At 34.2% G+C, this 18,589-nt stretch overlaps 1 protein-coding gene across 11 annotated transcripts in view; it reads right to left on the bottom strand.

Annotated features, from left to right (window-relative positions):
* The window catches only part of TANC2 (tetratricopeptide repeat, ankyrin repeat and coiled-coil containing 2), a 283,842-nt gene that overhangs the window by 138,784 nt on the left and 126,469 nt on the right, over positions 1 to 18,589 (bottom strand). For 6 of the 11 annotated variants that reach the window (XR_004421261.1, XM_033089675.1, XM_033089679.1 and 3 more), the window contains one exon: positions 13,711 to 13,821. The exons of the other annotated variants lie outside the window; for them this stretch is intronic. Coding sequence is in view for 4 of the 6 variants with exons in the window: in XM_033089675.1 (XP_032945566.1) it covers positions 13,711 to 13,821 (111 nt within the window). In the remaining 2 variants the exon portion in view is untranslated. The remainder of the gene's footprint in view (positions 1 to 13,710; positions 13,822 to 18,589) is intronic. 11 annotated transcript variants of the gene reach the window in all.

Below are 18,589 nucleotides of genomic sequence, written 5' to 3'. Positions count from 1 at the left end.
AATGTTACAATGAAATGACACTGAAAGAAACTATGTTACTGAAGGACCTGCTGCGCTTTATAAACACAGATGAAAAAATCATGGTTCCAGTTGTTCAAGCTTATGAGCCTCTTTGTAGTTAATTAGAGAGTGAAAAGAGGTACTCTTAGTAGAGAGAAAACTGTCATTTACATATATTTATAACGCAGTAAGTTTTTCATTTTCTCTTCCTTTGACTTCTTTGGTGCATTTCATTCATTCAACACACAATGAATGAACATCTACTATGTAGCAGTCATTACATTAAGCACTATGTATTCAGTGGCAAGCATAAGATAAAAAATGTATGAAACTGTCCAAATGGGTGTTTTTGATAATTTTAGTGTTTATTTTTTGTTTGGATATTTGAGAAGAAATGATTGAGGGATAACTGTTATCCAACAGCTTTCATTAGAAAAATGCTTTGGTAATTCAGCTCTACAATAGTCCCCCCTTATCCGCAGTTTTGCTTTTTGCAGTTATGGTCAACTGCTGTCTGAAAATACGAAATGAAAAATTCCAGAAATAAACAATTCATGTTTTAAATCACGTGCAGCTCTGAGTAGCACGATAAAAATCTTGTCCGGTGTATCCACGCTGTATATGATAGCTCATTAGTTACTCAGTAGACATCTCAGTTATCAGATCGACTATTGTAGTATCGCAGTGCTTAGGTTCAAATAACCCTTATTTTACTTAATAATGGCCCCAAAGCACAAGAGTAGTAATGTTGGCAATTTGGATATGCTAAAGAGAAGTCATAAAATTTATCACAGGTACGTACGTATAGGAAAAAACATAGTATATATAGCTTTCAGTACTATCTGCAGTTTTAGGCATCCACTGGGGATCTTGGAACTATCCCCTGTGGATAAGGGATACTACTGTAGTTTAACACTTTCTTTTCTCTAGGGCAAACACCATGTCATCTGTATCATTACAAAAAATGTTACCTGATGAGGGACTGGATATGGGATATGTTGTACTGGAGAATTAATTGTACAGAACAAATTTTAACTAAGAAAATAAGAATCTTTGCTCTGGTAAGGTACCAGAAAACCTCATCCATAATTTATGCTCTTGGTAATGAAAGTTTTACATGTATACAAATGAATTCTAACCAGTATTCTTTCACTTTAAGACTTAGAAAAATTATATGAAACAAATAACACCTTTAGATTTTAATGGTAGCCTTCTGTTTCTGTAATACCAAAGATAATTCACATGGATTAAAAAAGTGAGTCTTTTATTTATATACATATATATATATATATATATATATATATATATATATATATATATATGGAATCTTGTAGTATAATACAAAAAATGTATTATGTGGCTTTTGATACTCAATGTTTTAATAAAACATTAACCAGCAGATAAGAAAATTCCTTTAAAATTGGTCTGTCACAGAGCCAAGCACTGGAAAGCCAAACTGGAGTAAGCTTGTCTCATGATCCTCTTCAAACATTAAAAGAAATTCTCCAATCATTTTGCACGATGACTCCTATTCCCTATTAAATTATTTTTTTCTGGCAGCAATATAAACATCAGCTTCACCTACTTAGAGTTATAATTTAACTATTATGGTTATTGTAGAAGGTAAGATAAAAGCAGAAAATACAGTAATGCTGAACCTACCTCAATGATCTGTGAAATACACTTGGGGTTTGTGGCTGAATGAAGCAGACATTTAATTTCCCTCCCCAATTTAACTGTAACAGGTCAAATAACAGCAGATGGAGATCAGGAGCAGAAAGGCAAGTTTTTCAACAATTCAGTATTAGGGGAGTACCATAACAACAACAGGCAAAACTTGTCAAAATTTTTATGTAAAACATTGATTTCGTTGAGATTTAGTTTCTAAGTCCAAACAGGAGACAGCTTGCTCAAAGAAGTGGACCATGAACCAACTCTAAAAGCCTGTTTGAAAAGGGAACTTCTTTATATTTCAAGACATCAACTGGCTAATAATATTAATATCATTTCAATTTATTATATACCTTCCAGAATTTAAGGGGACTGATTTGTCCAAAGAGGTAGTGTTCTAAGATGGTTTTAGTGTGCCCATCTAGCTTCATGGGGAGCATATTACCAGAGAAATAAAGATGCACCTTTTACATGCTTCAGGATGTGCATGCAATCTAAAAATACAAGTGCTAGAATTTTTTCCCCCAAAAGAAACAATGGTGACAGGAATCTTTCAGCAACTGAAGATTCTCCAGCTGATGACAACAAATAAAAACTGGACAAAGTATGTTTTAAAAATCTTTTAAAAAGCATTAAAGACCTACAAGGTGTTGATAAATCACCAAAACCAGAGCAGAGAGAAGATACAGGTCTTGCCCAGCGTGAAGGGCCACTTTGGCACTGGGGACATTTGTTATCGGCAAAGGAAGGATTGAGCAAATGAGCTGTGCTTTTTGGGTGTCTCAAAAGGTCAGGGAACAAAAGTTGGGATCTAGGAGCTGCCAAGAGTGGAAATTCTATTAAAATACCCACACTTTGGCTGAAACCCTTAAGACCTATACTCTAGGAGTAAACATAAAGCAGAAGTAAACTAGTTGTTGCAGTCCTGATTTGTGCCATCTCATTATACTGGAAAATCTCAAAACCTCAACTCGGATTGAACTGGTCTCACGTGGCAGAGGAAAATGAAAAACCTCTCCGGAGAAAGAAAAAAAAAAATCCTACCTTTAGATTATTTCTATAAATATTTTCAAATATTAAATCTAGCCCACAAAAATAATTAGGGGTATGAAAAGAGAATTAGCAGAAATAATAGATGAAAGAAATAGTAGTAAAGGTGATAGGGTTAGAGTACTGTAGTTAACCTCTTTGGACAATTTTTAATATAATATAAAAATATGGTGGAAAAGAGCTAGAGTGTATGGGAAAATGAGTGGTAGAGATTAGAGAAAGGAAAGAGCAGTGGAAGGGTCATTATACAAGAATAAGAATCGTTTGATATGGTGATCATTTCACTATACAGATACTAATCATTATGTTGCATACCTGAAATTAATATAGTGTTGTACGTCAATTATACCTCAATTTAAAAAAAAAGAGTCATTTGATGATCACAGTGTTGGAGATAGCAAATATTTCCTAAAACCACTAGAGGTTATGGTTGAGGAAATTCTCCCTTAGTTCTTTTCAAAGCAACTTCACAGTTCAATTATTGAATCATTCATAATGCTTCTTCCTGGTATAACAAAACCACAGTAGTTAATAACAAATGATATTCCAAAGGATCTAAATCAGGAATTCTCTGGTACATGCTCTATGGGAAGTCTGTGAATCCCCTGAAATTGTATGTTTTAAAAGGGAGAGAGTAAGGAATATTTTCATTCTCCCATCCTCCGGTTCTTCTTTGCTGCTTCCTAAAAAAATTAACAACTCTCAGTAATCCATATGAGATTATAAACTCTAGTACCTTCAGATACAAGCAGTTTTAATGTATCTGGCATGGCTAGGGGTAGGTAGTAGGAAAAGATAAAGTGTATGTTGAATTGCAGTGTATACAGCGAACATGAAGGTATTCTAATTTTTAAAAATGTGCTTGCCAAACAATTTTTTGCCTAGAAAAATTTGTCTACTGCTTTCAAGTCAAATATAAGTTGGAGGTTACGATGATAGTCTGAGATATTTTGCATAGTTCTGAGAACAATCTCTCAACATGGAGAGTCCAGAAGCCTGAACAGTAGGGAAGAATGGTCCCCAGAGGTGGATGGGAAAACTAGATCCATTTTAGGCTATCAATGACACATGTCATTATCAATCCTCAACTGAGGAAAACACTGCCTAAGGTGGGGCAGGTGCACAAAACTCTAAGGAACGTTTAATCATAGGACCCCATTAGCTTCAAAGCAGAACTATTTGAATCTCTCCTATTAACCCTCCTTTTCCCTTGCCTCCCTTCTAAATTACTGCCTTCTTTAAATTAACTCATCTAGGGCCTAAATTAAAGAATCCACTCTTAGGAAAAAATCGCCAGTTGCAGAGGGAAGTATTTAGATACCTAGCTTTAGGGTATGGAATGGGAGTTACCAATAATGCAACTTTGTTAGAATACTCTAGTCTTTGAGTCATTAATTTCGATTTGTTGAGATTATTCTTCAGATAGGGAAACTATTACATAGGGAAAATAAACCTAAATGTTTTATTTTTTTAAAACTAGACAACATGCAAAATTTTGCATGAAGGTGCAATTTTCTGGAGAGGTTGTTTATAAATTTCATCAGAAATCATTTGTCAATATGTACACATGTATCAAATTATCATGTACAATATAAACTTAAGCAATGTTGCACATCAATTATATCTCAATAAAGCTGGGGAAAACAAAGAAAAAACGATATGTTCCCTAAAAACAGTAAGTAAATTTATCTACTTAATCTTTAATAATCCTGTAGTATTTTTACTAATAATTTAGATATACACAAAGAAATGGCCAAAAAATGCCTCCAAACACACACACAGACACACACACAGGGTGTTTCTACATTTTGCTACTTAGAAATGAAAACACTGTAAGATTAGGGACTCTGCATTTTTAAAAACTTATTAGTTTGGCACTTCTCTGAGAGAACAGGCTTTTAAATGCTTAAAATCTCCCACCACAACATTCCACTATTCTGATTCTCTCCCACTGGAAGTGGTAATCACTGTAGAGACAGAGATAGAAAGTACTCATTGCTTGGCAACACTTACACTAGTGGTTCCTTGCCTACATAACTGCCCCCAATGTACAAGAAGTTCCACATCCCATCAATGTATGCTATTTGGCTGAAATGAAAAGCAACATTTGACAAGCTCAAGAACCATAAATACTTCACTGAAATCTCTAAGAATGATAGTTCTCATTGAATGTTCCTCTGGGTTTTACACTGAGGTTTCTGAAGTCTGCTTTGAATAGATACATGTCTGAGATACAAATTATGGTAAAGATGTGTTACTTCTATAATATAGTATCTATATTATTCCCTTATTGGCCTGGGTTTCCTTACCTATACCACAGTTTATTCTAATGTGGAAAGCAAGGCCAATAGAAGGTCAAAATAGAAAAAAAATTATCTTCAAAAGTCTTGATTGTCTAAATGGCAAATTTATTCTGTTGGCTTCCAAATCTAGAATTTATTTTCGAAATTGCACACTAAAATAATGTAATGTAATTCCTCAGGCTTAAAGAGAAAAACACCATTCCAGGAAGAAGTATTTCACTGTATTGTAAAGTCAGCACAGATTAAGGGGAAAGACCTACAGATAAGGTATATGAAAATCAGCAGAGGAGTTTTGAATATAAAAAGGGTGGGATACCAGGAATTCTGGTGAGCCAGTAGCTAAAATCTTCAAAGAATGAATGGTACAACCTCAGAGTCTAGACAAACCTCAATAAGATTGAGTAGTGACTGGTACAGTTTGATGATGTGAGATTTAAAGCTGAAGTGTTAGTGAAGAAAGTTGAATGACCTTGACTGATTCTCCTGGGTCAGCTCTTATTATAATTTGAGTACGTTTCATATATTCTTGATTAATTTTTCTATCCTTATCTGTCTATCTATCTATCTATCTATCTATCTATCTATCTATCTATCTATCTATCTATCTATCTATCTGAGCGTTTCTCTCTACCTTTTATTGATATTTTCCTTGTTTGAAAAATGTTTCTATTTTTAGTAGCTGCTATTATTTCATAGTTGAGAACATTTATTCATTTAAAATTTGCTGAGTAATATGTAGTAGACACTGGTCTGAATGCTAGGGGATACAGTGACAAAAAAGCTAAACAAGTCCCATGCTCACAGACCTTACAGTTTAGCACAGTTCATTGAGCATAAAATCACATCCCAGTTCCCTGGATCACAGTTTAGGAAATCGTGTTCTAAGTAAGAATATCTGTTCTAATATGGCAAAGATAGCCTAAGATGATAATTGGATATAGTAATTTTCTATAATGTATATGGCTCATATAATTTTTTTAGCATGAGTATGTTTAAAGACTGACCACATTGGTAAGGGGAATTATGTTATATTTAGAAAAAAATTTTTGAATAGTGGTACGAAAGAAAGGTACAGTATAAAGGGGTTGTAAATTAGCTTTGCTCTTTATTCACCCTATTTATATTGATCAAGAAAAATCAGTACTGGGAAATAAATCAGCAAATGTTATCTGAAGCATCAGAACCTTAATATGGCCCCATGAGGCAGATTTTTTCCAAGCCCAAACCTCATGAAAGTGGCATAAACTACTTTATATCACTTACCTGTGTTCAGTGAATATATTTTTTCTATGTAAGTCAAAATCCATTACAGTAAATTTAAAGGTATAATAGCATTGAGTATAAATTGCTTAATAGTCAGTACAGATTAATCTAATAATTTGTAGCCTGTACATAATCTGTACAAACAAATCAAGGGGAAGGATACATACAGTCAGTTATAAGAAGGGCAGCGGGGAAGTTTTGAATATAAAAAGGGTGGGATACCAGGAATACTACGGAAATTTTCTATTAGAATGCAAGGATGAGAAGGATTCATGCTTCCAAGCCACGAAATGGCACATATCAAATATGTAGAAAAGGCAAGACAAATTCGTTGCTTCATTTAAGCAACTTTCCTCAAAATTCCAATTTACTCCCTTGAGTGTGGGTTGGACCTAGTGAATTGCTTCTAACAAACAGAATTCGGTAAAAAGTGATAGGATGTCACTTTTTGAGATTATGTTATACAGAAAGTGTCACTTTCATCTTGCTTTCACTCTCTCTGCTTCTTGCTTGCTCACTTTCACAAAGCAAGTTTCCATGTCTTAAGGTGCCCTATGGAGAGGCCCACATGGCAAGGAACCACACGGCCTCCGGCTAAAAGCCAGTGAGGAACTGAGACCCTCAGTTCAAAAGCCCACAAGGAACTGAATCCTTCCAACAACCGTGTGTATAAACTTGAAAGTGGATCCTTCCACAGTTGAGCCTTCAGATGACTACAGCCCAGGCGGTCTTCTTGATTGCAGCCTGGGAGACCCTGAGCCACATAATGCAGCTAAGCCGCATCTAGATTCCTCACTCACAAAAACTGGGAGATAGTAATGTTAACTGTTTAAGCTACTAAGTGTTATGGTAATTTGTTATATAGCAATAGATAACAAATACACGGATAACAAATACAAAAATTTGATAAATAAATAGAACGCAATCAACACACCACACAAGTCTTATAAATTTAAATGTTATAATGAATAACTTCTAGATAAGGAAAAACAAAAAGGAGGTTTTAAGTTACTTCGAGATAAAAGATGGCAGTAGCGACATCAGATATGAATCAAAATTCATAAATCTTGTTTCTTTAGTGTCAAAACACAAGTCAAGAATACCTTTCTGTCTCTTGCTCCTATATAATTTTTCATGAACATTGGGCTGCAGAAACATATATATTGCTTAGGAAAAACCCCACATAAAAATACACTTATTTTAAAAAATAAATCTATAATACATATATGTGAGAAACAAGTTATTAGTCATAATAACTGATGTTCCAGACACTGCACTAAGTAAATTATGTGTATTATTTATACATTACAAACACCCTATGGAGTAGGCAATATTACTATCTTCATTTTACAGACAAGGAGCCAGAGGATTAAAAAGATTAAGAAATAAAAGTTACACAGCTAGTAAGTGGCACAGTTAGAACTGAATTCAAGCCTGTTTGACCCCAGGGCCTGAGCTATTTACCACTGTGAAAAACTCTCCATTGAAAAAACAAAAACCACACAACTTAGTATCTATACATATACTAACAAGACTGCTTGTAAAAACAGACCATTGACTACAGGTTATAGGTATAATTTTATTCTCTTTGTGAAGCACTCATAAAAAAGCCTTCCATACAGTATTCCTAGATAAAAGGCAGTCAAGTGTCTAAAACACTATAATAATTATAGCTAAGATTTACATAGCACTATGGATCACATAATTGTTTTTATTATTTTATATATTTTAGTTTATCACATCTTTACAGAATTCCTATGGTGCAGGTAATATAACCCCCATTTTACAGATAAGGAAATTAACTATTCTTATGGTTAAGTAATTTGCCCAAGGTCACACAAGTATTAAGTGGCAGAGCTAGTATTTGAACACAGGCAGTCTGGCTCCAGGGTCTGTAGTCTAAACCAGTGCATTTTACAGCCTCAAAAACCAAAAGTTAAAATGGTTTTCAGAGTTAGTGGAAAACTGTCCATTTGGATTTTTAACTAAATAATAGATCTAAGTACCATATTTACAGGCCGTCTTTAGAATTTGTGATGCAAAGCACCTTGAGAAAAGTTAAGCTAAAAGTTAGTGTGATGAGACTGTTAATTTTTTAAACAATGATAAAATATAAATCAGGAAAACAACTAAAAATGTTCAAAGTGAAAAGTCTTATTCAACAAAGCATCTTTCCACTGAAAAACCGTTCCAAAATGTTAAGAACTTATTAATGGATAGGAAAGTGTGGGGAAGAACAGCTATTCATATTCTAGTTCTTTCGTATACTTATTTTTATAACCTAGAGTCAGGCAGCATGTCTCATATTTAAAATATACTGAAATTATTTATTTCTCTGCTTCTGATCTCTATTTTCTATAATGACTTTCATATCCTGATTAAGGCAGCACTGCAGTTCAATTATTTTTTTCATTTGACTTTCAAGTCTTCCACTATCTAACTTTTAACCTTTTTTTTTGTTGTTGTTCTAATAGTTGTACCATTAACTTTTAGCCGTTGTTTCCTTCCAACCTTTACAACCTTTCTTTTTACCCTTTTTTGGGGTAGGGAAAACGTGTGTCACAGACTGCTTTGAGAACCTGTTATAGAAAGAAGCACATATGTACATGTAGAACAGTTTGTGTATAATTTTGAGGAGCTTAGAAATCCTCTAAAGCTACCTAATTTAACTCAGGTTCAAAATCCTGTTTTACACTTATTGTGTTTACAACATAGTAGATAAAAAGCATACAAATACAGCATAACAGAAGATGTGAATCGCAAGAGAAAGGTTCCTGGTACCCACACAGCAATCAAAAAAAATGTAGAGGTTTTTATTTATAAGTATAAAATTCACAGCAAAACAAACGAAGCGTGCCTAACTATTTAGGATAAAAATAACATGTGATAATGTTTTCAGGAAAAAAAATGGAAGGAAGAAAAAACAAATCATCCTTTTCTTTTAAATAGAATGACCATGTTTATACAAGAGTTAGGAAAAGAGGATTCAATGAACTACTCACTTCACATAAAACATTTTTTAAATCTACAGTGGCTTATACTTGTGCTGTATATAGAATGCACAATGCTGATAAGAAATTCAAATGAAAAATCCTTTACAAATTCAAAAGATATATAAATGTGAATGTGCACCAAATAACTATCATAAACTCTCTTCTGTTCTTGAGTTTCAAATGCATTCTAATTTTGTTGTCACCTTAAATAACACTGTCCTTTGCCAGATAGTGTCATTTTTAAAGAGATTTAAAAGATCTATTATAAAAAGATTAATCTCAAATTTCTCCGAAAATATTCGGTGTGAATAAAAGCCTCTCTATTTTCAGGACACTAGTCTGGACTTTGGTCCTTACCCTTGCACATGTAGTCAAAAGTCCTATAAAACTGTCAACTGGGCCTGCCATTTGTGTCAAGGTTCATTTCTACACTTGAAACTATTTTTTATTATAATGTGCCACATAAAAACTAAACAACAACAACAACAACAAAAAACTAAGATATAAAATACTGCTATCCTTTAGTGGCATCTGATTACTGAAAATTTTCAATACAAATTCATTGCAGAAATTTCAGAAAACGAAGAAAAATATAATGATGATGATGAACAGGAAGAGTGCTAATATCTCCTACTGTTTATTTTGCCTGAGCTAAGCATTTGACATATACATTATTTTATTTAATTTGAACAACCCTATGAGATAGACCTATCGTTAAAAAAAGGACATATTTTTATCACAATTTTACAGATAAAGAATTTAAGGCTATAAAATTTATGTGTAGTCACCCAGCTAATAGGTGACAGAGTCAGAAATTAAACCCAGATCTAAGTCCAGAACCTGAGCTTTCATTCACTAATATATGCTGCCCAAGAAAGAAAATTCCCACCAACCAGATACAGCCACTGCCAATTTGAGCATTATTCACCAATCCCACTAGCTCCCTGACTTCCCAACAATCCCAATTCTCTTCCTTTTTAGGTAACCAATGTTAGTTTGGTGAATTCTATAGATATTTCTCCCTATGAATGTATATTTATGTAACTATACAAATACATATTTAATTTGCTAAATTACAGAAATAATGGTCATGCCATATATATATATAATGTTTCTGTGTCAGGAAACTGAGGTACGAGATGTTACATGACACGTTCAAGATCACTTGACGAGCAAGCAGAAAATCAAAATTGAAACACCCTAAGACACAGTTAACAAAAAATGACTAAATCCTTACATCTTTTTCTTCCCCGATTTTTAGAAAATTCTTTAAAATTTTATGCCAGACCTTAGGATTATCACTATACTAATAACAGTTACCTAACATTTATGAGCATTTACTATGAACTAAGCGTTCTGCTAAGCACTTTATATTTATTAATCTCATTTAAGATTATGACCCCATTTTTACAGATGAGGAAACTGAGGCTTAAAAAGGTTACGTGACTTGCCTAAAATCATACAGCTAATAAATAATGCTGCAGGCAGAAAAGTTAGTGTAGGATGAATCTGTTTATTCTGAGAACTGTTTTACTGAAATCACTAGTATCAGCTGGTTACCCTAAAAATAGAATATAGCCCTGTCTCATACTTGTGACCTGCTTGTGACCTTACACAAGTCACTTAATGTCCCCTACCGTGGTAGTTAGGTTATGTAACACCATCAGTCATCTCCATGGTTTCAGTTCCAGAACCAAACCATACTGTTTACATGTATTTTTCTCACATTTTCTGCATACAACAAATCTGATTTGAGGAAAAAACTTAAATTAGGTATTCTAGAATCTAATGCTATATAGACTGACTCTCTCAATTTATTAGACAAATATTACGGATCAACAGCTATGTCCCAGTATAGCTTTCCCTAGATTTTGGAGACCAAATATCAGTGACTTGCTCTGGTTTCAACCACAATTTCCTTTTACATGTAGGACAACAGTGAAAACAAGACATGGGTACACAGATACCAGGTATAAAAAGGCAAACCATGACAAATATGAGTAATGTCTCTCAGACACAAAAGCTTTATTCTTCCAACCTAAAATACAGGCACCAAAAGGTTCAAGTTTAGATTAATACAGAAACAACATCCCCAATCTCTCCTCAGAAGTCAATAGCAGAATGAACCCTACAGACGTCCAGCAATGTTCGTTGGACAAGCATTGGACAAGCTGTAAGCAGGCTGCAGCAGCCCTGTAACTCAACTGGTTCTCCAAGTGTGGAACCCCAACCATCGGTTTCAGCATGACCAGGGAATTTGTTACAGAAACAAATTCTCAACTCACCCCAGGCTAACTGAATCAGAAACTCTGAGGGTGTGCCTAGCAATCTACATTTGAACAAGTCCTCCAGGTAATTGTGAAGCATGCTAAAATTTGAGAACCACGATCTAACCTGCGGCTTATAATGTTGCCTTTGTGAAATACACTATTTTCCTAAATTTGTATGTGATAATGAATAAAGCAGGTGGACCAGAATGTATCAGAATACTAGCTTTAAATGCATTATTATGTATAAGTATACAGTAAAATTTGTTCTGTTACTACATCCTGTGTAAGAAATTTTTTTTTTAAAAGGATTGCTATTTTTCTCCAGTGTGTACTGAATTCATTTGTTTATTGTTAATTTTGGGTACTACATAGAATATAATAGCTTCAACTCTCAGGTCACTACTCTTATCTCAGTAGAAACTTATTTCCAAACAGTTAAATAACTTTATTATAAAAGAGCAAATTACTAAGAAGTTTCTATGCTTTAAACCTGTTTCAGATAAGAAAAGGAGAGCCTGCAGAGCATGGCAATTAATATTCTGGCAACATGTTCAGTTTCTTCCTGGCTTTCTGAACATCTTAACTAAGGTTTAGCTTGGTTCAATTCCAATTCAGAAAAAAAAAATTCCATGCTTATGGAAAATATACGTAAATAACAATGTGGATTTTTCATAGTGACTCAGCAATGGCATTCCAACAAACGCAACTACCTTGTTTCCTGACAATATCAACAGCTAGATTAGATTATGGATGTCAGAGGGGCAATCAGGAAGTGAAAGAGTTGTCTCCAGACAATCATTCTGACTTGCAAATCTGGAAAAGAAAAGGCCTCTGACAAGGTTTCTCTTCCAAAACTCAATGCAGGAATGGGAAATTAGTGCATTTATTTATTTTACTTTTTTACACTAAAATTTGCGTGAACAAATGCAAAGCACAATATTCCACTGCCCAAGAAGTGTGATAATACCTTTTCAAACATGAAAAAGATTCTTCTAACAAACGGGCTACAGTGCCATTTAAAAAGCTATTTTGTTCCTTTTAGAAAAAGAAAAGCTGGTTTCTAATATATAACTGTGACTGACTTAAAAATAAACAGTAGATGAAGCCCAGGGTTCTGCACCCTGAACATGAAATCCCCAAGTGTTTTGATATTCAAAAATGATTCATAAACTCAAATGTCTCTGATTAGGTTTGGCCCATGTCCTTACCTTTTTTTTTTTTAAAACATGTCTTATCTGTGTTCAGAGGTATATTATCCTACATTTCAGATGAGAGCTACTGACATTTTCGCTAGAACTAGAAATCATTTTATTCTGCTGACCCCTAATGCTATAAATATATAGTTGTTGCATTCACTGTGGTTTAAGATCAATTTTAATGAGCAGGAATAAACATAAGACCTAAAACCAAGTCTTCTAATGTCCTTTACTAAAGCTGTAATCTGTATACTCAGCTAGAGCTGCGAACATTTCTGACACAGCTCTATAGACTCACTGTAGGGTGAGTGTAAAGGATGTTGCCAGGCAACTCATCTAAGTTTGGAAGAATCTAAGCATTGATAATGAGTCTGTCTCAGTTTGGCTCCCACACAAGAAGGGTTTTAGCGAACTCCCACATATGCTTACAGGCCATTCATGAGAAGAGATATTTCTAAAAGTGAGTGTCCAGGAGTCCAAATAAGGAACCTATAATGTTTCTTTTCTAATTCAAGTTTAATGTCTCCAACATCACAACTATTTTCTATAACTGTCCAGAAATCCAATAGGGATTAGGCAAAATAGGTCATATGTAGAGCTCTAGTGCTGAGTGAACATTTTTATTTGTATCTTTATTAACATTCCTGTTTGCACATGGCCAAAGCAAAATTTCTTCAAGTGTCTCAAATCATGAAAATCACCTGAAAACTATCTACCAAAATTATTTTAATTATTTTGAAAATTATCTTTGAAATTGTTTTCAATACTTACTCTCATTATAATGATAGTCAAAAACAGTGTTCAGTAAAAACTATGCTCTAATAAGGAAAAGATGTCATCAGGTGCAGAAGAGATAATAACGGGTATGTTTTTATGAATAGGATACATGCAAAATACTGCTCTGCTGGATGGGCCTGATCTGAACCTTCCTCTTTCAAAGCAGACACTTCGCATGCACGCTTACCAGGGCAGTATGCATCCACGTCCAGTTTCTGAGCTGAAGTGAGGGTTGGTGAGCCAAGCTCGGATTCTGGAATTCGTGGGCTCTCAACAAACTTTGCCTTCCTCAGAGGGGCTAAGGACAAAAAAAGAGACAGAGAGAGGGAGGAAAGGGGGTGGGGAAGAGAGGGGAACAGAAAGGAAGGAAGGAAGGAAGAAAAAGGAAAGAGAAACAGAGGGAAAGAGAAGGGAAAGAGAAACATAGAGGGGTCATGAGTAAGGGGAACAGCAGGCAACAGATGGAAGCACTTAAATGAACGACACACTCTGTCAGACTCAGATCAGGTTACCCTATTTTTTGTGCCAGAAAAAAAAAATTGCATTCTTCATAGAGGAGATGGGTCTTGTTAAAAAATCACTGCAAACTGAAAAAGCTAAAATCTAATATTCAAAACTATGAGAATGAGTTGTAATTGTCTATAACCTTTAGCTATTTTCTCTCTATAAAGAGCTTTCTTATTTTGCCTTCCTTTGCCATTAATTACAGGTATTAACTGAGGAGAGCATAGGACTATGTTTTAAGATTTTGTTTACAATAATTATAATCAAAGGTTGTCATTATCCAGAAACAACTATAACATTCAGTTGTGATAAATACCGTAAGTAGGATTCATCTACCTAGCTTAACAGGGAAATCAATCACCTGACTGTTCAGCTATTGAGGTAACATGTCAAAACTGCTAGGGGACTAAGATATTAACTAGGCCATGCCAGTTTGACACTGGATGCTAAACAGATGTGATTTAGGTATAATCATGAGGTCTATCAATAAAATAATCTATGCCAAGGAATCAATTCAGTTTTGTTAAGGAAGGATATATAATTCACAAATTGCAAGTTTTATTTATTGAAAGCTCATAAATTTTATCAATGTCAAGACACTATTGATATACAGTTAAATAATCAGTTAAATATATTAAAAGTTAAAATTATGAAGACTGCTTTGGTACTTTCCAACTGAGTTCTATTACGCTACAATAGGGTATTTACCATAGTATCAAAAGTATCAGTTGAATCTGAAATTGATTTGTATTAGTGTCATAACTGTAGGTGTCCAAGACATTGAGTACGTAAGATCACATTACTTTTTTCAAAAGTTTCTGCTATTCTCTAATATCCTCATCCATTACTGATCCACAAGGGATTCTAAGTTATTCCTAAAAGACCCTGTAAAAACTAATACAAAACTTAGTCCATATAATGGCCAGAATTGTCCTCTATTTTCTTTGTAGGACAGAAATAACAAAGTATTAAAAAATACAGAAAATACTTTTGAAATGTGCCAATACTCAAAACCTACAGACAACTAATTCACACTTTAAATCCTAAGATGTGTTTGTGTATTTTAAGTGTATGTTAAAAATACAAAATAAAGCCCATTACTATCTCCATGGCAACAAAGACTAAGGGTGCTAACAGCACTGTTTTTGGCCAAAAATAAGTTTCGAAATAGCAGAACTCTCTCTCACCTCTGCTAAGAGTGTAATACTTGAGGCTATTCTTAAAAATCACAACCACAAATGAAGATCTCAAGTATTTATATGTATATCTGCAGGCTACTAATAGCCAATATTAGAATCTCTTTCATCATAATCTCACCAATCAATTCAAAACTAATGAAACTATTTATCCTGTACTGTTTAGTATGAGAGAAACTATTATAATTTAATTCTGAAAGCTCTTAGGCCCTTCACTAGAATTTTATTACTACATTATCATGGCAGCAGAATAATGATTTCACCTGCTGAGTTCTGACAAAGACAGCCCTGGTCCCTGCTCAAGGGACTCTATATATCTAAAAATCTTAATAACAATTTTCATAATGAAATTTGGGGCTAATAGGCAGAAATCAGCAACTTAGGGTAGACATGTAAGGAAGAAATTGAAGGATAGCAGGAGAAATTAGGGAGATCTGAGAAATGCACAAGAATTATGAGATGGAGTCAAGGGGAAAAATCAGGATCCTAGAGATCTGTGAAGCTCAATGCCATGTAGACTTCTCTATTTTCCCTTCTCAGGGAATTCCAACTGAGGTTATCTTATAGCTTATAGTGGACATTTAATTCTTTTTTCTACCTTCATCTCCCCTTTATCCATGGGATACTGTACATGTCTAATAATTAATTTGAATTATTTCATAAGGTAGACTATAATGTTGCTCTGATCCAAGTTATAGAAAACTAGTATTATCTGCAAGTCAGTCAAACACAAAAGGTACAATCACAGACCTGATAGGTTGTCCAACAGTCTTAATACCGCTTGGTACAAAGCATAAAAGGTCAACTTGGAGATAGGACACAATATTTTGTTTGGAAGCCTAAAATTTTAATATAGATCATTGTTAAAAAAAAACAAAAAGGTATATAAGATGGTTCAGATGGGTATGTCAAAAGGGTTTGCCAGATAGCTAAAAAAAAAAAAAAAAAAAGAAGAAAAGAAAAAAGTGGTTGAAATGAGATGGATAGGAGGGCTCTAAAACCAAACCAGGTATTTTATTGTGATGTAAGAATAACAAGAAACTACTGTTCTGAGAAGTGGTCTGAACCAACACTGAGAACATGATTATTATGCTTGTAAGAGACTTGAGTTTGGGAACCCGGCAGAGGGTGAGGGGAAGGATGCATATTAGTACACGGTATGGGTTTAGTCAAATATTTAGGTCTTGGCTCTAGTACTTATTATTAGTAAGAAACTGAGTAAGTTACTTAGCCTAACTAAGCCTCAGTTTTCTCACAAAGTCAGAGGATTGTTATGAGGCTTGTAATTCCAAGCATGTAAAGTACTTAGCACAGTGCTTGGATATAATGATATAGCTCACCTATGACTTTATTAAGACACAGAGCAAGGAGGGTTATGCCTACGTAAAAGAAAGTCAGCAAGTGGTTTAAGACATACTATGGAGAGAGAGTGTAACATAGCATAATAGTGAGGGGTTAGAAAGCTTAGGAATTAAGGGTCTGGGCTCTGAAACCAGAAAGCCTAACTCAGATTCCCATCTCTTACGCCTTTTCCTAGCTGTGAGAACCTTTCTGTGCCTGTTTCTCCTTATCAGCTATTTGGGGTTAATAACAGTACCTACACCACGAGGGCTGACAGTAACAGTAATATCACCAATTATTTTTTTAAAAATTGAGAAGAGATAATGCAAAAGAATGAAGCTGGATCCTTATCTTACACCATATACACAAATTAACTCAAAATGGATAAAGACCTAAATGTTAAGAGTTAGTTATAAAAATCTTAGGAGTAAACATAGAAGGAAAAGATTTGAATTATAGAATTGTTAAAGTAGAGACAAACTGAAAAATTTACCTGGAAAGAGAAAACTGTATTTTAAAAAGTTTTTAACAGCTTTCATAGGCAGAATCTTACAATTTTGTAACATTTCAGTTTCTAAACATTTATTAGAAAATAAACCTTTAGGTACTATGAATTTCCTGGAATGAGGGTGGGAAAGAAGCATAAAAGGAGAGATATAATTTGTGACATTCTTTATTTCCTCCTTCTTAAACCCCAATGTATGGTGGGTTTAAAATCTGGAAATTGGTAAGAATAGCATCCTTCTAATCTACCCAAAGTCAACTATGTTTACCGTAACAATACAAATATCAGTTAGTGTGTGGCCACTAGTTATCCATGACTGGCTCTCATATGAACCTTCCCTATCTCCATTGATCACAGTGAACAGCTTTAGAAAGGAGGAAATCAGAATTCATTTTATCTGAGCAGAAAAGCAACATTATGGAGTTTTACCATTTCCAAGACTAACAGCAACTATATCCGTTTAAAAAAAAAAAATTGAAAGGTAGCTGGTCATCATCGACTTACAACATTGTGGTCCCACTGAGAAAAAGGGGCTCACTTGAACATAACACAAAGAATGCAGATGCTATCCAAGTGTAGAGAAATATTCTGATTTTCAGTCTGTTGAAAATTTAGCAATTTCAGTATCAAAGTTCTTTTAAAGAAAGTACTTACCATCTGTAGACTTTAATACTAACTTCCTCAAGTAACAAAACCCAAATAATTGAAAAGTCATTAGTAATTTTAAATTCGTAAATAACTCATTAAAGGAGGGAACAACTAACTGTTCACTAACAATGACACAGCAAATTGCTACAGAGACATAATAAACAAAAGGAATCTGAGAGGGTATATTGGGCATATTTATTTGCAAGTAACAGCTTCAAAGCAATGGGTTATCACAAATATATTCATAAAGTTATCTACCGACCAAAATAAAGAGATTCCGATATCAATGGCCAAATGCTTCCTTTACTAGTATTTTCTTCATTAGAAGTTATAGTTGAGAAGTATAAACTTACATATAAACACATAGTGCTGAAGACTCTCATTATTAATCTAATTTCTTCCTATTTAATTTTTCACCTTTAAGGTATGCCTTTATTTTAAAAATCTTGTAAAAAAACACAACAAAGCCCTCCCCTACCACCAGAGATGCTAATATGTAATAAGCAAAAACAAAGGCATCAGGGTACATGTGAGGGATTATCATAATCATTCGACAGGATTAGGATACTTCACTAACAGGAAAATTCATATTTGCTCAAAAATGTAAATTTAATGCTGAATGAAGACCGATACTTTAAAAAGTGAGAATTATTTTGTTAGAAAATTGCATATAGCCATTTGTAAACCAGTTCCATAAAATGTATGCAATGTGAGCTCTTCTATTCCATGCAGTAAATGCTATCGTGTTCCTACCATGTGCAGAGCCAGTACTAGATGCTTCAGCAGATTCAAACATGATTACAGCAGTCCTTGACCGGAGGGAACTCAGTGAGGGGGATGGGACAGAACAGGAACAGCTCTGATACAAAGCA

This window comes from Rhinolophus ferrumequinum, chromosome 21 (assembly GCF_004115265.2).
Source record: "Rhinolophus ferrumequinum isolate MPI-CBG mRhiFer1 chromosome 21, mRhiFer1_v1.p, whole genome shotgun sequence".
In the NCBI taxonomy this organism is placed as follows: domain Eukaryota; kingdom Metazoa; phylum Chordata; class Mammalia; order Chiroptera; family Rhinolophidae; genus Rhinolophus; species Rhinolophus ferrumequinum.
This window is presented reverse-complemented; position numbering and strand designations above follow the sequence as displayed.